A 22472-nucleotide genomic window follows, 5' to 3' on the forward strand; every position below is an offset into this window, starting at 1 on the left:
GTATGTGTGAGAAACTTCCCGATATAGGATACCTTTAATTTAATCCGATCGATGGAAACTATATTTATATCCATTCGAAGCTATAATTAGGTATACCGAAACACCGAGTTCGGTGTTCGTGTGTTGTTTGTAAAAAATAAAATTTATAAAGTTATCTTCTTTGAAATAAAGTTGCGAATTCTGAAAGGATGTATTGTTATTGAAATTTCGGTGATATTTATGAGTTTAATAAAGGGAAATCATGGAGGTATGTTCCTCGATGCATTGTCTATCTAAATGAAGTTAGTAAAATCTGAATGCATGTCAAAGTTTTTTATCGTGAACTCTACGTCGAACAGAGCCTTGCAAGCTTAGAGGAGTCAGTGTAGCAGAATGGTGAACTATTAATTTTGTACACAGTGTGATATATAAGTTTACCTGTTATAAATTGTGTACTCATTGTCAGCGTTAAACTGATAATGTTTCAGATAGGCATTAAAAGTAATGTATACTGCTACGAAACGTTTGCAAATTAATTTCGAATAAATAATTATTATAATTTTTTATTACGCAAAATTAATTAAATTTTTCACTATTTGCACAGAGATTGAAAATTCATATTCAATCGAGAAAATTCAACGAATAATTTACCTAGTTTTCCAAAATCCAATCTTTCGAATCACGCTTCGCGCCCGTAAACTACAGTGAATGAATTTCCAAAATTTTGGTTCAAGTCAAATTCGCGTTGAACGTTATTGATTTTCTGTCATGTTTTGCAGACTGTGAAAGAACCTTTAATCTTTTAATTATTTCCACAGAATTGAAACATTTCAATTGTAAATTTTACGAACCTAATTAAAGAATTTCAATGCGATTGGCAATTAACTGGCCACTGTTTTAAATGTATTTCGTAAGAATGAAAAATGTTCGGTAGTGTTTCTATGTTTGATTCTTTCGAGGATGATTCGTGACTAGAGCATGTAACGTTTAGGCAATAATAGAAATAGGCGTCTGTCTACTTTTTACGATCTTCTGCGTAAGTGCTTACAAGCATGCAATACACTTTATTACGGTACACTTGTTTACAATTATTTACGATTCGTCCAAGCAATAAAATACATTAATTCTAACGAATGCATATATTTTTCTGTTATTAGGTACTATATTTATGACAGTAAAAATAAAACGAATCAGAAATGTCCTGGTTATTAACATTTTTCTTTCTCTTCTTTAATTTTTTGTTGATAAAAATATATGTATATTATTAGAGCGGAAAACGCTAGGAAAGAAACAAATCTTGCTCGTTTTACCATTGCGCATTTATACATTTTCTTTCAATTAATGCAGCAGCTTGATACGGTTTAATAAATTTCTTGTTACTACTATATAGCGCAAAGCTTTTACATTTTAGCCTAAATACATTAGAAACATAACTACAATAATTCCTCGTTTAATTATATTTAATTTTCCCCTTGCATACGGTAGAAAACTTTGGACATTTACCTATTTATTTCCTTTGAAAGGAAGCTGGGTTCCTTTCCTGAGATTGTAATTGAATGTTTTTCCGCTACCACTGCATATTTTTAATGAAATGATGCTTGATGGGTACGAATTTTTGAAAACGTATATCCTTGTTATACACTACTTTGACTACTTAAGGAAAATTGCGTTTAAATGAGAAAATATGAGGAAACAAACAAATAAGTAATTAAAAATTGCTACTTATATTTAATGTAATGCTTTCATTTAAGAATTTCATTTCAAGCAATTAATACTTTTTCGTAGTCCCCATCGTTCAAATTTGAAAGATAGACGAGTTTCAATTGTATATTACACCAACAGACAACAACAACAGATAAATTGTATCAATTGTGTGTGTTAATGCAACCGTAAATGTATCATTTGTCGTAATGAGTCCTTATTATGAAGGAAAAAATATTTTATTGCCGCGATAAGAGTATAAATCCTCGAAATACGTTTATTCTTTTCACTGTGCACGCCAATATATCGTACTTACTTGTTTACATTTTTTTAATACCGTGTATTACATACTGGCAATAAAACACGTACTTTTATCGCGTGTACGTACCAGCGTTTATCATGCTACTGTTTCACGATCAAATATTTACATTTCGATTGCTCTCTCAGTTGACAACGTAGTTACGTTTTCAACGAAAATATGTCACGTTTATGGTATTGTATATTTTGCCTCTAAATACATATTGCTTGAGAAACATTATCTTGAAAAAATGTAGACAACTTGTCAATAAGAAAGATATCTAGGGAATGTTTCGGGTAGGATAAGATAGAAATAATAATACGATACTTACTCCGGAATAAATAGCACAGGCGAAGCTACCCCTCCTGACTGAACGCCAGCAGCAACAGGATTGCATGATAGCCATGCTTTAAACGCGTGAGTGATCGCACATTACACATACATCCAATAGAAAAATTATTTCGTGACACGTAAACTGGCGTCTGCTACATGATCATATATATAACTCATGCTGTACGGAAATAGCAAGACGCAAAAGAGGTGAGCAACGACACCAAAACATTGTTGTTCGATCGTAAGGACCGGCACGTGTGGTAGTTCGACTCTCACTGCCGGCCTTTACGATGTTCGCGGCGCGAAAACTCCAGCAGGCGCATGCGCACTCGCCGTCGTCGGTCAGTTTGTACTTTTTCAGCTGAATAACGTGCTTCGTATTAGTTGACACCAGCTGAATAACATGCTTCGTATTAGTTGACACACATAGAATTACGCATAGCAGGCACAGCGTTGTACTCACGTAGAAAGCACGTAGATGAGATCATACTCTCATGGGACATGCATAGAAATTTATATGTATAGAAATTCTGAATGCTAATGGAAAAAGTTAACCCCTGAGATACGAATTTCAACAGCATTCGAATTCGTCGAATCACTTGCTAGAGTAAACAGAGATTGATTTTAAATCAGGGACTCCAGTGTATGAGGTGTAATGGATGGAAACTGTCGTATGGTTAAAAAGATAGTTGTTCGGACAAGATGTAATATTTTAAGGGAACTCGAAAATAAAACGTACATTTTGTGTAACTTGTTATAAAAAGTTTTTAGTGAAAAACGACATTTTTATGATATATGGACTTTGATTTCTTTTTAAGACAAATGTAAATTTGCTTCGATAATCATAAACTTTCACGAATGATCTTACCGTTTCGCTAGTGCGGAGATAAAGTTGTGATTTCCTTTTCTTGTTGCATGACAAGAAATTTTTCGCGAATTTGCCCTCTAAAAAATGGGTTTCCGTGACAAGGTCGGCATTTCGCTCAAGCGGACGAAGGAAACGATCGACCGTTTCGCGAGCCTCCTTACATTTTATGCCAAGCTCAACTGCATTCCGCCTTATGCATATTTAATCAACTCGGTTTCCAGCATTTTGTGTATTTTAACATTCGGCATTTCTAACCGGTAGTTTGGACAAATTAAAAAATGAATTACTCTGTCTGAACGTATCCTGAACTACTTTTACCTCCCACACTTTCTTTCCGTTTCAGAATTCACGATTCCCCGCGTTTCGTGGCAAATTATACATTTTATTGGCCGACGAGCATCAAAGCTTTATGCACAAGTCGTAACATTTTCATGCTTACTAGTGATGTTTAGATTATAACGTCCATACCTACTGGTGATCCCTTTTAAAGTCACTAACAGCGGTTAATGATATTCTGGAACATCCAACATTTATAGGACAACGCTCATAACGTTTCGAGTTTCGCTCCCGTACCTTCCACAATTACAATGGATGAAGAAGGTTCCGAGGTTTTCGCTGCTCTGTATAAATCAGGACACCTGTAGACAACAGAACCTATTTTGTAGAATTTATATCGCGAACATTGACGTAGAGGAGAATTCGTTTTCACGAAGAAAGGTTATCTCACCGTAGACAATAGTGTTCTCCATCGCATAGACATGTGAACGCGGTATAAATTGCGGTACTGGTAGCAGTGCGAGCGAAAAGTGGCGACATGGATACGACGAGAATAAAAGTAGAATGCTTAATTTTACATTTAATGCGTTTTATCTTATTAAACACCATTTCCTTCTTCCCATTTAACTTTATGATTAATTAAAATGCGCATTAATAAATGCAATTTTCGCCCATTATTCAAACTTCGCATTAACTGTAAATTTTTCATCGGAATAATTGTACCAGTAATTGTTCCATGAATTTTACGAATGAGAATGTACGAAGCGCGTGCAGGACAAATTAGTATGGAGTTTGCGCTTTTGCTTCCCGAATGTTTCGGAGCGAGCCCGCTTTTCTACCTGCATTTCAGAGAATTTGGCAACACATAAAATAAGAATTTTCCTGCTACGCTATAAATCTCGTTCTCGTTTTAGGTTTACGTAAAATTCGTTTCCATTTTTTAAAGGAGAGAAAATGCTTTTTATATGCGCCTTTCTAATAACCTATCATGTTAAGCGTTTTTTGTTAAACATAAAGTCAAAGCGAAACGTTCGTTTACTAAAATTGAATTCTCAGTACTATTTAATTATAAATATCATATTTTTGATTGCAGATTTAAATCGAATTATTCCCCAATGGGAGAGTCATAATTTATGTTCTGCCCAATGCAGAATAATAAATAGGTAAGTGGAATAATAATTGCAAACAGTTTAGCATTTTCAAAAATAAAAGTCTTTTTGCGTTCATTTTGGCTGACATTTGTGTGCATGCAATGGGATGAAGGTATCCTGTGTTTTTACCATACGTGTACCAATATGAGAGGATCTGAATAAATTCCAGACTCACTCCCTCTTGACCTGCCATAGGGTCTACCCCAATAACATCTTATCACGTCATTTGTGTGGAATAAATAAACGAAGGCTCCCGTCGGGTTTGTGGAATAAGTGCGATATTTATAACCTGAGCTATTTGTTATCGTTTAAATACCAATTACAGAAGTTAAAACAACAATGAAAACATTTCACATTTCGCGGGTTTATAATATAAATCTTTTCCATCGTTTAAAGGAAAAAACTAGACTTCGGCTTTAATGTAAAAATATGAAAGACATGTTACTTTGAAATCGTGCCAAAGCTTGAGTAGCATTCACTTAAAGCTTATTTGTTACATCCTCAGGGAAATAAAGACTAATAAAACGCATAAAGAAACGTGACATCTTTTCTTCTTGATACCTACAGAGTTTTGCTTTTCTGTAACTTTTTAATTTTTTCCTTTTCCAGTAACGCGCTTTGCTTTTAAGCGAAATGGGAAAAGGAATGGAAATTCACGTCGAGAAACATTTAGTGAGCCACAATGCCCTTCCATTTTGTTTAGTACACATTTTACCTAGAAACACATTTAGCCTTGAGGACAGCGAAATTTATATACTACGTCGCATAATTAATGATTCTCAAGAGCTTTTGAATAACATAGTATAGAGAGCTCTAATAATTATTAAAAAAAAAAACATGAAGTAAATTTAGTTTTTATAAGCGACGTGTACGTAAAGTAGGTTGCAGCAAAATTGTTACACAATTCAAGATAGAAGTTTTCCTCATAGAATACTTCCCATACAGTTAGTTATAATATTTTTTGCAATATACATTGTACATATCTGTCGATGTCATAAACTTATTCAAGAGATAGCCACGTTGAATTGGTGTATATCTTGGCATATTTTTACATCGGTAACTTCAATTAGTTCAATTTCACTTAAAACAACAATTCTGAGATATTCGATATACATTCTTTAATTTAAAAATTCTAAATCGCTCGAGAGAATCTTGGAATCTGTCCGTCGTATGTTCATCTATAGAAACTTTACGTGTTTTATATTTTGGTATTGTTCCCTCTTTGTTGATATCTCGTGCTACTTTTTATTGTTGGACTTCTTTCTTTGAAATCGTTTCGCTACATTATTTTACTACTAGAATTTTTCTTCAGCTGTTACTATGATTTCGTCCTTACATTGATTTTCATTGTTAGAATTTCTTTTTCTTGGAAAGCTAGCTTTTGTCCTCGTGGTGTTATTGTTTTCCTGAATGTGGAAATTTTTCAAACTTTCAATTCCATCACAGTAGGGTGCACCCTAGGAACATACTATCAAGGGGATCGTATGGTGACAGATCTCTTTCCATCATCGATCTGGGATGGACATTGTTGGGAAAAGTACTTGAAATCAGAAACGTCCATAATAGACAGTTAATCAGCAAGAACAATTTTAGAGAAATTACTACTGAATAAACATAGGATAGACGTCAAAATGTATATTAACTTGATATGATAAGGGTTGAAAACTTTAGCTGGGATTACATGGATAGTTTTAGATTAGATAGTTTAGATTAGATTTACATATACCGTGGATTTAGTTTAGTAGTATCAAAATGAAGAATGCTGAATATAGTTTTAAATATTTATTGATCGATACAACGATGAGTACGAAGGTGTCGGAGTCGTTGTCCACACAACCGCAGCGTAAATAAATTTCGAGGATTCTAATAAGGCTCTCGGTTTCACGTATTTTCTCGGTTTGTCGGTCTTTTCTACTCTGTTAATATATACTGATTTGTTTTACACGGTTCACTGCTGTTTACAGAACCGGAGGAATTTCCACGTCTATTTCCATGTCTATTTCCATGTCTATTTTCACGATTATTTCCATGACACTGATGGCTGTCCAACAGAAGTTCTGCATCTCAACAAATTGTGCACCGTCATTGCATTGTATTTTCAGTTTCACAAAGAACAATCGATATCATGAATAGGTACGAAATAAATTAAACGTAGCTAAGGACAGAGACTAAAACAATCGCGAGGTAAGTTCGTTGTCGAGACTGGTACTGAGATGAAGAAGAATGTGATAATAATAAGTCAGCTTGTAGCAGAAAAAGATGCCATGTAATAAGACAATATTCAGATTCTTCGCAATTTTTTGAATCTGCATTTGTATGTTTTCGTAAGATTATTCTTGCGTGTATGTATCGCAATATTGTATAGTTTTAGACTTATTATCTGAGATATTTTACGATTATTGTTGTTCCATGCGAAATTCATGAGCTATTTCACGCTTGGTTGCGAAAATAACCTGTCTAGTTTACGACTGGCAAAGAAGATTCGATAAACTGAATATTGAATGTAATTTAAAGTTTCGGAGTAATAAATTTTAAACTATACTACACTAGAGATATTTAAATCAAAAGTAAAACGTACTGTTAGAAGTTTACGATAAAAGAAACTACAGTACAAGTTGAATTCAATCTTTTTTTCATTATGCTAGAAAACTAAATCGACAGGACGTAGCAGCTGATCCCAACGATAAAGCTAGTTTTCGGTGACTGGTACGTTTTTCTCTTATCGAGAAATTTATTAGCATTGACTGACGGTAGAAAATCAATATCAATGTCCACTTAAGCTATCAAGCGACATATCCCACGAAGAAAAGTACTTTCACGTGTGAATTCTCGATTTGCAATTTTGTCCTTCTTATTTTCTTAAATATTTTCTACGGAACAATCTAGAAAGAAAGGAAAAGGAAGTATAAATATAAAGAAGGTATAAATATTTTCTGGAAAATTTAAGTATCTTTCAATGAAGACCATCCCTCGATGGGCTTCGTGGCACTTCAAATTTAATACCGTTTCTCGCACTAACACAATGAACCATGTACCACGGAGAAACTTGAACAAATTCGCAATCAGTTACACCTGACTTCCTTGTACACCCGCTGTCCTTCTCTAATTTCCATGTCTGTGATAGAATTCCCAAGACCGAAGTACATAAGAACGTCTTTAGGCGAAAATCTGGGTCGAATGGAAATTTTCTCTTGACAAATTCCATTTATTCACCGCTTTATCCTTTCGAATTCAACTTTGATAAAGTTTTAGAATGGCTGACGCAGACGATCCATTTGCTACGTAGTTCCGGTGTTGATCGTTAATGACTATCAGATCTCCCGACCAACGAGACTAGTCCTAGAAAATAGAGAAGCTTCTGCGGAAAGCCTACCAAATCCTTAATTTTCTGCTTCATCCCTTTCATCTTACCGGTCGTAAATCAGTTTGGGATGACACGAAATATTCCGTCGCTGCTAATGCATTTAATCATGAGGAATTGAGGGAAAGGCTTCAGGATTACGGACAAATTGCATCTTGTTGCATATATATTGGCACTGCTTTTTAAGGGGAAGCTTTTTTAAAGACACATTTAAATATTTGTATAATCTTCCGTTTGTATATTTCATATTATTTCTTATAAACTTATAAAATATTAAAATTTCATATATCTGTCATATAAATTTCGTTAACTATAGGTGTACCATTAGCCGCGAGAAGGCATCATGGATCATAATCGACAGATAGTAAGCACTGTTCATATACGATACACAGGATACAGATTATCCTGACACTGAATTTATCCATTCCTTGTTCATGTACTATTACATGATCGCAGAGATAATTAGGAGAACGTTTGGTAAATAGATAGTCAACGACTTATGGAATGTAAGAAGAATGTGGAAAAAAAAATAGGAAAAGACAACTAGGTTGTATAAATTGCAGCACCCTGATTCGGTTCCGTTGGAAAGACCAGATCGCCCAGCTTGAACTCGTCTTTTATCTCATATCGGCCGATCTCCTTTTTCAGCTTATCCACAAATTGAGAAACCTTGTTTTTCGTTGTGATGGCCACTATGCAACCACCCCACCTATGTAAAATCAAATTACACGATCGTGTCATTTTATTAATCTCACCATGTATTTTACAATATGTGCGATGAAATTGATGTAAAATGAAATTGCAACGTGAAACTCGTTCTCAATAATCAACGAATTTGTACGTCAAAATATTGTCAATAACATTGGATGTTCCATAATTTGCGCTCGGGTTGCGTGCCATCGCGTTGTTAAAGTAATTTCTTTGAAACACACTACATTGGCAAACACACCCATGAATCGATTTTTTTTATCGAGGTGTATATTCGACACCGTAAGTTTATGTCATTTCATCAAAAGTTAATGTCATCAAGACCTTATATCCTTTTTTTCTTAAAAAAGAATTTAAAAAAAATATTAGGAAAAGAAGTTTGATGTAGATAAAATGCACGCGAAAGAGAATTTGCTTTTATTCTGCACAAAAATGTAATAGTCTTTTAAAGTCATTTAAGTGCTCTCCGATATAGAGAAATTCATTAGATTTTCATTGCAAAACGATTAACCCATTCTTCCGAGTCGGTTTCTGGACTCATTTTCTTTTATTTGGTTGCGTTCCCATTTCAATTGGCAAAAGTGTGGTTATCGTGGATGGAACTCGTGGGTTATAATGAAGTTCAGAACTGATAGAGTTTTAAGGTGTGCCACGAACTTTTAATGGTCATCACTCAGTTGAAAAATCGAGCAAGCAGGAACGGAGAATATTAAATAAAAGAACCCCAAAATTGGTACTAAAATTATGAAGTTTCAATGAAAATTCAATATCTATTTATAGATCCACAATCTCTTCAATTTAAAGTCATGAAAAATAATTCTCGACTCCTATCTGATGTTATCCGAGCTCATAAATTCGACATGTAACTTTGAACTGTCTTCTTGGTTTCATTTTCTTTGATCATCCAATTTAACCGCCATGAATAGTACATATAAGACGTATCGTATCTACCATTCTATATGCTAAAATTTCATTTACAACTGGTACACATGACGCGACTGTTATCCGAGTTCAAAGTTCCTCTTACCCAGCTCCCGTGAGTCTTGCTCCGAATGCATCGCATGCCATAGCTTTGTCGACGAGCGAATCAACGTTGGGATGGCTGCACTCGTATAGTTTGCGCAGGCTGGCGTGGCTGTTGGACATTAGGTTGCCTAACTGTCGTAGCTTCTCGTCTTCTGTAATGGCACTTTCCTCACTGATACGCTGGAATTTGACCACTCTGGCTGCCTCTAAAATGCGTACGAAATCATATGGTGGTTCAATTGATTGAAATTTAATAATCGTGCCAATAATGAATACAAATGGATGATAGTCCAGATGATAGATAGGCTATGCATGTGTATTCGTAGTCGAGAATACACGTTACTAGAGCGTGTTATATTGTGTGCTTCGTGAGCACAAGTTGTTTAGGGAAACATAATGAGACTGGTGTGTCGTATCGGCATTGCTTCCATTATTATATTCGCGGTGAACGTATGAAATTCAATCGTTCGAAATATCACGATAAAGAGCAACGCCATTATTCATCCGAGAGTAACGAGCGACGTAACGAGTCTAATTCCAGTGGAAATACCCTGGAATTTTCATGAAAATTTTCTACTGGAAGCAAGACGACTTAATTTTTGACTTAATTTTAGTCATTCAATTTAGTACGGTACGATGTTTCGTGATATTTGGTTTTGTTTTTGATCGTGCTTTCTATCTGTTTGTTTGTTGGCATTCAAAAAGAAATTTGCCCCTCAGCTAGCGGCAGCTAACGTTGATCGTTGGATGAACGAAATCTGTGGGCAAAAAATCTGGACGGATACTGCGAAAGGTTTTCCGCGTGGTTTTCGTTGGGTTTCCAGGCCAATAAATTCTATGGCTTGAGCCGAATACGGTTGGTTGCAAATAAATGGCGGTCACAATCGATAAACTGTCGTTGTGAAAATTTATCGCTTCAGCAAGAAATGCATACGAGTGATACTGTTTCTCCCAGCTGGACTAAAAATTTTTTGATCCCTTGGTAAGCGCAAGCAGTGTAATCTCACTGTTTGCTGTTTGTTTGTTTTCACTAACTTCGCAAAAACTAAAGGCTGACAGAGTTTTCTAGATTTGAGCGAGATCTAATATTTGAAACTCTTTCATCATTTATGAGCAATGTTAAATTATTTCCTCGATAAATAAGCGGAATTTGCATGTATGAATTATTCCGCTGAAAATGCAGTTGAAATTGAGCGAGAATTTTCCTAAGAAATATTATGGTATAAATAAGGCGTTGTTTGCCAAGAGAAAGTTCTTTTGGAATCTTTTCAAATTAATAAATATGAGTTTCATCAGGAAGCGGAAAGGAAAAATATTCTATATATTTTCTAACCAGCACGCAACAATTTTATCATAGACTTTGTCACCTTGATACACATGGAGGGCACGCTGCTTCAGTTTAAAAGGTTGCGCATCGCCAAAGGATTGCACCAACGATATTTCTCGGAGCCTCTCGTTTGTCGTGTCGAGGTTCTTGCTGATCTAGAAAAGCAACGTATATGGCTATCAATACTGAACTAAAAAATCGCTGATTTGGAAAATATTTGTCTTAACCGTCATAAAAAGTTTAATGAATTTTAAAAGAATAAGAAGCAATCGATATGATATCTTATGTCTACTATATTTTTTTTTAGCGCCGGTAAAGTTGTTCTAATGGCATAACGTTTAAACATCGATTCGATATTATCATTATCTCTGTTATGTCAATTGCATACCTCGTTCAAAGTATATGGCTCTTCGTGGAGGTCGGTTGTTACAACAGAGACCATTTCATCTTCACTCATACCAAGACTTTCTTGAACATCGATTAATCTTTGTACACGTTCCCAAGGTTTGTTCCGTTTCTTTGCTATCATCTATAAAACGTATGTGATAGCTTTGCTTAGAAGAAAGTCAGATCTCTCAAAATTTTTTAAGTAGAAATATCAGAAACTTTTTCACAAACTGAGAGAGAGAGAAAGAGAGAGAGAGAGATACATAAAGGATTAATATAAAAATATAAAAACAATTTAGACTGTTCTTGTAATTTTGATATTATCACTGACGAAAAGACAAGTCACGCGTAGCACATCGCTTGAAGTTGCTTAACAATTATAAATCTTGATTGAGACGAAATCTTATTAATTCCTTTGAAACTATGTTCGAACGGATCTTCGAGTGTTTATTGTCATCCGAAATCAATAAATATATCAACCGAATGCATTTTCAAATGCCTCTGTATTCCCTCTATAATCATTCATTATTACCACTGTATTAATTACTTTATTTTTAACATCAAAATATTGATTATTTCTATAGCATTCAATTCGTGGCAATTTAATCGGTTTCGTCATTAATTAATAACATGTAAATCTGTCTGTTTCAACAAAGCGATAATTAATCATTATTCAAATCCACAACTGTAGATGGCACGTTACCTGCGCTGCCAATCGACATTCCGCAACTCTTAGATTATAATCCGTTGTGGAGGCTTTGTTGTGACAAGCCTGACTGTGCGCTATTACGAACACTGCGGTTTTCGGTAACGTGACGTCGGTACCACGCAAGGGGTTGAACTCGATTAGCATTGCAGAACCTTCGTGGGTATTAATAGGTATTAGTATAAATATATTCATAGCTGTAAATTACACAATAACAATCAAGCTATCAACGATTTCCTCTGGAAATGAAGAAACAATTACCTGCCTTTCCGAGGAACGCGATCGCTTGATCCATTCCGCCACCCTGAGTGCCGATATATCTCTCAGCGCTGGCGCTGATGGTAGCCAACTCGCGCTTCGGCAATTGGTACTGTAATAGAAACGATTTTGTTGTTTGAAAGTCGTTATGTTGTTTTTAATTCGCACCCATTGCACGAAGAACACGAAAGTAAATATCTCTGAACTTTGAAAATATTTCCTAAACCAGTGCTACTTAATCATTGTCCGTACGGGTAGGTATTAGGCTTAGGTATTGGGTTTTTAATAACAACCGTGTATCTTAAAAAGGAGAATTGTGTTTCGGAAGGAAACGGTTAACAACAATCGCTAAACGACTAGCCTATAGCCCTACCGCAAGTGTCTATCTCCTACTCTGCTTTAATGTATGTGACATCGTTAGATTGCCGAGATTGCCCTCAGCTCTGCCCGCGGGCATCGGCGGGTGCCCGCGTGAAAGCCTGTTGAACTGCACTGCGGCCTAAATACACCTTGTAATTGCGGAAATGACAGAGAAATCCAGGACTGTTTCGACTGAAAGAGCAAACTTGTCCTATTCTTGCCGGTTGAAATTTGCACGGCGGATCGCTAATTAAGTTTGCTTTCACCTTTAAGATAAGATCCACGAGTATTCAGGAAAATAAAAAAGAATAATATCATGGAAATATCAAGATAAATAATAATACAGAGATTTTCGTGTTTGATTCTACTTTTTTACGAGTTTCTATCGTCTGGGTAATCGACGCTGAAACAGAGAACGAATCGAATCTGTAGTTGTCAGTGGCACTTTCAATTTCCAACCATTCAAAGGAGAACCTTTTTTCAGTGATGAAAGAACGAAACGAAATTCCTTTCATTGAACGAACTTTTCAACACCGTGAAATTTTTTTTTTGCGGACTTTTTTATAGTCGCTGTTACAGTCATCATATATGGTGAAACACGTACGGGAGAAATCAAAGGAATTCCGTATAAAAACTACTCAATTTTCTAAATCCTCTTTGACGGAAATCAAAGCCTATTCCATTTATTGGCAACGCAGAGCCCTAGCAATTCAGTTTGCTCACATTCGCAATATCCACCGGCGGTATCGGCAATATCGTTCAAATATGATGGTATGTATTAGGGAATCGATTTCGTAGCGCAGAGTTCTAGTAGTCATATGTAAAACAATCCGTAAATACGACATGCGTTTGTGGCAACGGAAGCGCGGGTAATGGGCCAGAAGATACCAGACATTCTTGAGACATTCCTTTCGGAGACACTGCACGCATAATCTTGGAGGTCAGTGAGCGCCTCGCGCTCATGACTTCGTTGAAAGAGACATTAGGGTCCAGAGAAGTTTTCTCATCGATCTTGCAAGTCTGGAGACATAGAGGAAGGAAGAGCAAGTAGGAAAGAGAAAGACTAAGGGAAAAGAATGATGTTCCTCTTGGCAACGAGGGAGTAGAACAATGAGATTTTACTTATCTCTTGTACAAAGGCGGACCGAAATGTCCTCTTTTTCCACCATGTCTATAAGCAAAACCATTGCAGCGACAACGCGTCGGGATAACTTTGCGCGCATGTATACGTGATTTAATCATAACGAACCGGCTGCATCCGGAACGTAACACTGATACCCCGTGCAGCCTGTTAATCACGTAGCTTTACAAATTGCGATTCTCGGCTTCGAAGCACTCAGGCTCAACGTTCTTTACTTTTTCGCTAAACATCCCTCGCTCTGAAGGCTTTTCCTTTTGTCATATTTATATTTCATGGATATTTTTTCCTGTACTATATAAATATTTATTATTTGTTTCGCCTCTTACTTACTTTTGATGCATTCCAGAATTAAAGGATTTGTTAATATAAATCTTTTCTATAAATCATCTATTATCTGCATTTTGCATTTTCGGATGTGAAACATCGATTATAATTGTTCCTCTTCTCTGCGTAAATTTCATACACGAGCTATCCCTAGAGACGTGTAATTATCGTCTGTTTCATATCAACGTTTGAATTGTTCTAACAAGAATGCAGATTAGATATTTATGTATAACAAACATGGTTTATATTCTCGTTATGTCCACACAATTTCGTGTTAGCTAACAAGTGTTTATTAATTCTGAATGCAGACTATAAAACGTTAAGTAAATCATCTCCTACATTTATCGTGTTGTTTACTTTTGGATCGGATAAAAATTTTACACGGATATTTCCGATATAAAGCGAAACAGATTGTCTACCTCTATAAATCTTTCATAAAGGATATTTTGGATGCATGATATTGAACGCAACTTAGGTCATCCTAAAAGTGGATTACTCCACTGTGAGATGTGAGAAATATTTTTAGCATTTTCTAAATTGATATCAACGTCAGGATTAAATTTAGAGGAACAAAATTATTCGAAGAATTATTATTATGGACGAAGATGAAAATGTTGATAGCACTATTCTTTAGTTAAGGTTATTACGTAATTAACCAGAGTCTTGAATTATTTGTACAGATAAATGAGAATTTTAGTAGTGACGTATGCTATAGTTAGTAGAAAAAAATATACAAAACTTTCGAAATATATTCTCCAGTATTGGAATAAAATTGTTATGAAAGCAATAATACGTTTTGTCTATTATTGCGCTAAGTATTATTGGAAAGAATCGACAGGATAAGCTTGAGATATAACTTTTTCCTACAAATTCCGCCAAAATCTTTTCCAGCCATTTCATTTCGAAACTTACTTAGAATATACTCTTCTTTACAAAGTTTCAACGATGTTCGTTCCAATTTATACAAGTTAAACGTACTTTCATTGTACCTATATTACAAATATATTTTTAACTTTTTAGTGGTTCTCGTTCGAATGAAATAAAAGAACGTAATTTGTAAATATATAGAAATATCACACAAAAATTGGAATAGCTGAAAAGAGCACTCACCTGGCTTATATGCACAGTCACAAGAACAGCGGCAGAAACTAGCGCGCTAGAGCTCGAGAGCCCTGAATTAGGAGGAATGTTACCCCAAACTGCAGCCAAGATTCCCGAAGGTGCACATTCCTCTGGGATCACTTCAAGAGCTCCTTTCACACCGCAGAGGAAATATTTGTACCAGTCTGGACCACTGCCGGCGTCCTTGATGCAAACACTACGCAGAAAATGTGAATTTATTTCTCTTCTCACAGTTATCTTATAGCTTCACCCATTTCTAAGGTATTTTCTTCTTTGGATAAATTAGATAAAAAATGCTGCAGTATAAAAAACATGGAAAGTTTTTTTTACAAAATCAATATTAAAAAATTTATATCGGAAACCTTACAGATAACAAATGAAATATATTTAAAACATTGTTGTTTAATAATATTTCGTGCTAGATTTTTTAATGCTAATTTTACTGTAATAATTCTCTACTGCAGGATGAAATACGTTTAGATATTTTCCCGGTGCTTTTTACTGCTACTTTTGCACTGCCAAATTTTACATTTATTTTTTTCGCGAGGATTAGTTCCTTTTACAGCAATGTTTGCAAATCTCACGGATTTCTGCATACATATTTCCATGACATATTCATAAGGGTTGAAAAAGATAATAAAGGATAACAAAATCTGCACCATAAAAATGAGAGAATTTCTCAGCTTCATGTTATTATCCTCTTTTTGTTTACATTACGACGAACTTCATCTTTTTCCTTTGGCTCGGAAAACCGTGGTTATTATATGCGAAAGGTGCTTTTCCTGGATGCTTAACGGTGACACAAAGATTAATCAAAGACTACAACAAGTTGCGGTCGGTTGCTTCCTTTTTCTAAATCTCATTACATACATTCAAATTTCATGTCATCACAGTGAAATATACGACGTTGCGTTAACAGAAAAGATATTTTCTCCTGTTACGAACCGCAGAAACAATTTCCACGAATGATTTATGTTCTTTAATTCGCGTAGAAGTATGTTTTTATGTCAACACAATTTTGTAACCATTCTTAAGTTATAATAATATAATAATAAAACTAATAAAACTAATATTTTATTTTATAATGATCGTAAAACAAATTGTGCTCTTATGCGACTTAGAAGACCTAAAATTTAAAATATCGGCCCCATCGTTGATGAGTTACAAGGACTTCAATTTGCTCAAACAATTGTATTTTCACGGGTAATACAGAGAAACAACTACAGATAACCGGCAACAATTCCTACATATGTAATACATAACAGCCTTGAACCCTTTCGACCGTTTTATGGAACTCGTCATATTTCACAAATATTTCCCTCTTGATATTTACGGATGCAAACATATATATCGCTCACCGCTTTTTAGAAATAAATTGCTAAGAGAAATAAAATGCTAAGAGATGTTTCTCACAATTTTTACTTTTTAACCTTGTGTATAAAATGTTTGGTTTCATTTACCAAGCACTTTCATTATTGTAAATACAAAAATAAAGATACGACCTTAATATTCTACAAAGTCATGATTTTCGTTCAAGAGAGCCGAATAAAACTGGAAATTTTATTCGGGTATCGCTTTACGATTCATCCATTTGTGCATTTCTGGTCTTTCACCGTTCGTTCCAATAGCACCTTGGCGGTCCACCGAATCTATTCGGATCGTATTCCGTTTAATAATTTCGCTGATCGATCAGCGATCGAAGACATGTCCTGCGAGCTTGTCTAACCGTCGCGATTATCCGGAAACATCTTCGAGGGCAGCGGAGATTTTCAATTGACGGTCGCTAAACACGATGCAGCTAATGAAATTACGTGGTCGGCTTTATCGTCCTACCTTTCATTTTATTGCGGCCTCTTTAATCCAACGTAGCCACGTTCTCTACCTTTCCGGCAAATTAGTTTCACGTCCGACCGAATGCCATTTATTTTTGTCCTCGCGAGAAATACCCCGCGGAAATTTCTTACGATGAAATTCCATTCTGAAGCTGTGTACGGAATTTTGTATTACACCGTGGCAAGTATTCATTCGGCAATTCGCAAAGCAATAGCGGAATGAGAGTGCGTAATTGATATTTCGATCTGTGCTTAGAATAATTTGAAATTTTTTTTTGTTACCCCGGTAATGTTTCTAGCTCTTAGTTTATAAAATCGTGATACCAGACACAGTAATCGATTTGAGTGAACATTTTGTCAGAAGTCGGTGTTTCTTTTATGTATATCCCCACTTAAAGTATTCTTTACGTGTTCACATTAAGTAGGAAACTCAGGGGGAAAGCCGGTAAATTTGCAACTCGACCCTAAATCGTGTTTCCGGAAGCGGAATATATAGCAAAACACTTCAATTACTTACAGCCTTGAAAGCTTGCGATATAATAAGTTTGTCTTTCGTAGTAGAGAATCGCGATATTTCTTGCTAATGGATCCATGTGTATACAAATTGCACTTTGAGATTACACGTTGCGATATATCAGGTTGTTCACTTGCAGTAAAAATAGAAAATACAGGGAAACTCAAGAAACTTGCGTCACTTATTACAATATTCTAAGTAAAATAAGATAGACCTTCAAAACTTTTATGGTACATAATATTTTTTTAGACTTTCAATTGAAATTTCTTTTGATGGATACATCACGATTTTTACTCACCTAACGTCTTTGAAATTGCACTGGAAATATTTGTATTTCGGGTCTATATTTGTAAGACGAATGTCATTGCCCTTCGAGAGTGCTACAGCAACGAGTATATCTTGTTCAATGGCCATCGGGCAAACAGCATATCCACAGTAATCGATGTGTTCGCCAATTAAATTAACTCTACGGCAGATGATCAAAATAACCGCAATTACTTGGAGAAATGGAAGTTCGATATCTCTGCAATTATCTATTGAAACGACAGAGAAAATAACTTTGCTTCGCCGTTAATAAATTGCTTACAACGTATATTTTACAATTTGCAGATAACTTCATCTTAATTAACATATAAACTATTGATTGTAAAATTACAAAATTTACCTTCCCGGAACTCTGACGAAAAACGAAGGTTTGACATTGTACGTCGACTGAAAATGATCAGTCAAAATATTCAGTCTGTTCGATAGTTTCTCATCTGGTTGCAAAATGGGAACTCGTTCTTCCGATTCCACGCTGCATTCCCTACTCGTATTGTGCGACATGTCTGGAACAAATTCATAGAATGATTTCACAATATGAACTATATATGGAACGACGCACACGTGTTTGCTAAAAAGTGTTTCGTTTCCGGTGAAGTTTCATTGCTTTGTTGCCGAGAGACGCTGGAGGAAAACTGGGAATAGGAGTTTTATGATCGCAGCAAAAAAGTCGATTTGTCGACTACTCGATCGAGCATCGGTCGTATGAACAAATCCGAAATTTCATGTGAAAATTTCTACCGAAACGGATTGCATCCTGAACAATATCATCACGGATGAAAATGGTGAACGAGGTCACTCCGCCATTAATGTAATTACGCTGTCGCAGAAGATGGCGAGCTCGTTGCGCTACTCTATCTGTCCTCCTAAGCAGTGAAAACATGACACCAAAAGCCATCATAATCCGTTGGCGAAGGTTTATTTTATCGAGGTTAAATTATGTAAACATTTGGAAAATTCAACGTGATCTATCAGTTTCAAACATAAAGTGGATATTTGGATCCTTCATACATATTCATAATTTTCCGTACATTATGTCGAAATATTGAAGAAACGTGTAAATTTGTTAAAAATGATGTTCATAATTTCTTTCTATTGCCAACTACAAGCTATGGAGGAGAACAATTTATTTATAATTTAATCATCCACGTACTCGGTTAACAATAACTACGTTCCCAACTTACTAGAGCAAAGTAATCGTTACTGCAGAAGCATTTTAGAAGCATAAACGTATGCAAATATCTCCGTGTCTCTTCTTTATCGAACAGAAATTACAAAATGCGTTCAATTTTTGAACCACTCTGTTCTGTCAATCTATTTAATGAATCGACTTTAAAATTTATATAGCTTATTTTTAATATCCACTTTCCGTATGAGTTATCCGATTTGATAACATTGAAACTCAGTATACGATGTTCTACGTCAATTGAATGACTAACTGCTAATGCTTACAGTTTTTGCACAAAACATTTGTTGGAATATTTTTGTGATTCTATTTCGGTACATCATTGTAATCAATGTTTCATAATTTCTACAAACATTATCCGATTTACTTAAAATTTTATACATATCCATGAAAAAATTGATAAAATTAAATTACCTAAATTATCGTGTCCTGCATAGCAAGCTTCAATGTTTTTCTAATTGCATATGGCGTGGCACCAGATATCGAAGGAAGTCTAAAAGATCGAGTCACGAGAGTTCGATATATTTAACCTGTTCGAACATCAAGGGATCTGATCGACGCAAGCACAGTACTACGTCAAAAGTTAAATGATAAATTTAAAGCGAGCGATCGACAGGATTCGGCTTGCTTCGTGTGTTTTCGTGTAGCGTAAGATCAGCGTTATTGCATGTGTGACGTTATTCAGTTATCTACGTTTCAAATCTATGAATAGTACAGTAAAAGATTGTATGTACGATATTTTACGAAGTAGCTGATATGTGTGGCGATCTAGCGATAAATTAATTAATTGATACTTCAACGCGTAATGTAAGTAGTGCACTTTTCTCTGAGAGGTTTACAGAAATTTGCCTTATATTTTAATGTACGCCATCTCCACCACTTTTTTGAAGTGCTTGGTGAAACAGAGTTTCCGCGCTACGTATTTATCATAACCAATTTCGTTGGTATATCAATGTTTATTCACAGCAGTAAAATATTCCTGATTCAAGCCATCTTTTATATTTAATCCGCAGCCAATATGCAAGAGATTTATTATTAATTCTCAGTAAATGTTGTTATTAATTAATATGATGCTACTAAAATTTCTGTGATATTTATGTTCGACGATAAAATTGTTGAATATGAATCTAATGAATCTATAATTGATCTTCATTATCGGTTTAACTTTGATTAACCGTAGGACGTTGATAGTAGTTTTCGCTTATTCTACGAAAGGCACCACTATCCAGTATCTAGTGCGTTGACCGAAACACATAGCATTATAAAATAATTCATTATTCCGCGTAGATGTAATATGTAACGTTGGCAAAATAATTATTATATGCTGATTTAAAAATCACCCGATGTATTTTTTTCAGTGTTTGCATTAAGAAAGCATTAAGAAGAGCGTATGTATGTATCTGTAGATATCATACATATGCTTCTACGTATTTGTAAATGATATAGTGCCGGTCGCTGCTGCATCAGCTTTTCGTAGAATGATGTAAGCAGAATGGTACAATATGTTCTTATAACAGAATTCCAAATGAAAATACCGATATGAATGGGAATAATAAAACACACGTACCTGTTATTATACCCACTGTTTTAGTTTCCAAAACGGCAATTTGTCATGTATCGTAGTGGCTTAATCGTTGGTTGATTAAGGTACAAAGTGTTGCCGTAAGTGTCGCTACTAGCATGTGACCACAGGCACTACCATGATCATGTGACCACAAATAACTGTACGTGGTGCATGGTGTCATGGCGGGTAATTCAAATCTGTTTTTAAATCGAATACTGTAATACTATGGTATACTATTAGTACTATTAGATTTTCGAAACAAAAGCTGTTCATCAACATAATTGTTAGAGTTATAGATTAATAGTAGTTCACTGGTTTATGTAACATTAAAAGTTAACGGTATAATAAATACATACAAGTACATTTTTGTAAGATGAAAATAAATATGGATGAATCGTAGCATAAAATTAAGGTTCTACATTTTTCTCAGTTTTACATCATTTTTGACGTTACCGACTTGGCATAGAATTACATCACAACGCTACTAACGGATGGAATTAAAACTAGATGAATAGAAAGTTACTGCATGGTAATGAGTATGAGATAGTATATAAGATGGTAATAAGTATCAACCGAGTTAAAATCGGTAAACTTATCGGTATGGTAGGAATAGAATATGTAGTAGGAATGGCCTGGTACAATAGGAATGGTCTTTACCATACTTCCATTTAGATATTTCTTCCACCTTTTTATAGATGTCCGGTTTTATTTTTCAAATTCTGTATCACGTATCATTCGTCACATCGTACTTAGAAAACAAAAAATATTGTTTCCTTTATCGCATCTGTTTACAGATATCTCCTAGTACCTTACGATATCGCACTAAATAATTATTTTTCCGTTACAAATTTTTGATGAAATTCTATGGTAATTATAACACGAGAAAATGTAACCTTCTCATTCTGCAGTTTTATTCTATAAAATTTTTCTCGCTATGTACTCTTCTTTCTCGAGGCTACTTACACCATCGTTTTTCAATCTCGTGAGTTTTTCCCAACGTTTATCTCGCGCACACATACTCAGAAAAGGGTACAGGAACAAACGTCAGTTTAATTCGTATTACTTTCCTCATAAATCTGTCGGGATTCGCGAGCATAGAAGGGGAAGGGGAGCAGAGAGTCCACAGGGGTAAACGATATAGTGTCGCATATACCGCGAAAGGTCTAGCTATATACGTCTATGTACACGGTTAGCTTCGTTCCACCGGTGGCAAGGGGATTGAAGATAGAAGCAGAAAACGAGAGAGGTCTCTTTTCTTTCTCCGGTCCGTTTCATTCTCTGCCCCCTTTCCTCGGTTCTCCTTGAGCCGTGGCTGTACCGATTCCAGGCAGTTTTTGCTGAAACATCGCGCCGTTGATCCGGCATTTTCCAGGCCGCTTGGTTTATCGCTCGGCCTGATCCCTCTGTTCGTACCGCGGTGTTACAAGCCCCTGCAATCGATGTTTTCATCCCATCTTCCTTACTCGACTTCGTCTCCCCGTGTCCTACCCTCTTACTTATCCACCTTCTTCCAACTCCCCCCCCCCCCCCGCAGCCGGCACCCGTTTTCCAGCAGCGATTCCACAGTCTCTCCTCTCTCCGTATTTCTCTTTATCTTTCCCTTTTCTCCCGCCGCTCCGTCGGCCCTTCCAAGATAACCGCCGCCATTTGTCTCTCGGTGGCGGCCTGTACCGAAGCTACACGCGGCGATGTAAAGCTACCTACGATCTCCTGACCGTACACCAGAGAC

At 35.7% G+C, this 22472-nt stretch overlaps 2 protein-coding genes across 6 annotated transcripts in view; both read right to left on the bottom strand.

Annotated features, from left to right (window-relative positions):
- The window catches only part of LOC117153592 (uncharacterized), a 22463-nt gene extending 19865 nt beyond the window's left edge, over positions 1-2598 (bottom strand). For all 4 annotated transcript variants that reach the window (XM_033327777.2, XM_033327778.2, XM_033327776.2 and 1 more), the window contains exon 1: positions 2310-2598. In XM_033327777.2, the coding sequence (XP_033183668.1) occupies positions 2310-2384 (75 nt within the window). In that variant the 5' untranslated portion in view covers positions 2385-2598. The remainder of the gene's footprint in view (positions 1-2309) is intronic.
- Positions 2599-8182: 5584 nt separating this feature from the next.
- Galk (N-acetylgalactosamine kinase) lies at positions 8183-20836 on the bottom strand. Of its 2 annotated transcripts, none has more exons than XM_033327339.2 (10): positions 20747-20836; positions 18337-18499; positions 17971-18138; positions 15315-15522; positions 12383-12491; positions 12119-12276; positions 11417-11557; positions 11069-11183; positions 9703-9907; positions 8183-8676 (listed from the first exon to the last, which is right to left on the bottom strand). In XM_033327339.2, exons 2-10 carry the CDS (start codon positions 18495-18497, stop codon positions 8511-8513), a joined length of 1431 nt encoding a protein of 476 aa, XP_033183230.1. In that variant the 5' UTR covers positions 18498-18499; positions 20747-20836; the 3' UTR covers positions 8183-8510. The 2 variants fall into 2 exon arrangements, with proteins under 2 accessions (XP_033183230.1, XP_033183229.1); XM_033327338.2 differs by lacking the exon at positions 20747-20836 and adding an exon at positions 19594-19734.
- Positions 20837-22472: the final 1636 nt, after the last annotated feature.

The sequence above is a fragment of the Bombus vancouverensis genome, chromosome 1 (genome assembly GCF_051014615.1).
Source record: "Bombus vancouverensis nearcticus chromosome 1, iyBomVanc1_principal, whole genome shotgun sequence".
NCBI classification, from domain to species: Eukaryota; Metazoa; Arthropoda; class Insecta; order Hymenoptera; family Apidae; genus Bombus; species Bombus vancouverensis.

Excerpts from the sequence above, each read along its gene's own strand:
- Galk (XM_033327339.2), bottom strand. The coding sequence starts at position 18,497 with ATGTCGCACAATACGAGTAGGGAATGCAGCGTGGAATCGGAAGAACGA. Across the intron at positions 11,558-12,118 it reads AATGTCGATTGGCAGCGCAG|ATGATAGCAAAGAAACGGAA; the intron begins GTAACGTGCCAT and ends TACGTTTTATAG. Across the intron at positions 11,184-11,416 it reads AGCCATATACTTTGAACGAG|ATCAGCAAGAACCTCGACAC; the intron begins GTATGCAATTGA and ends TTGCTTTTCTAG.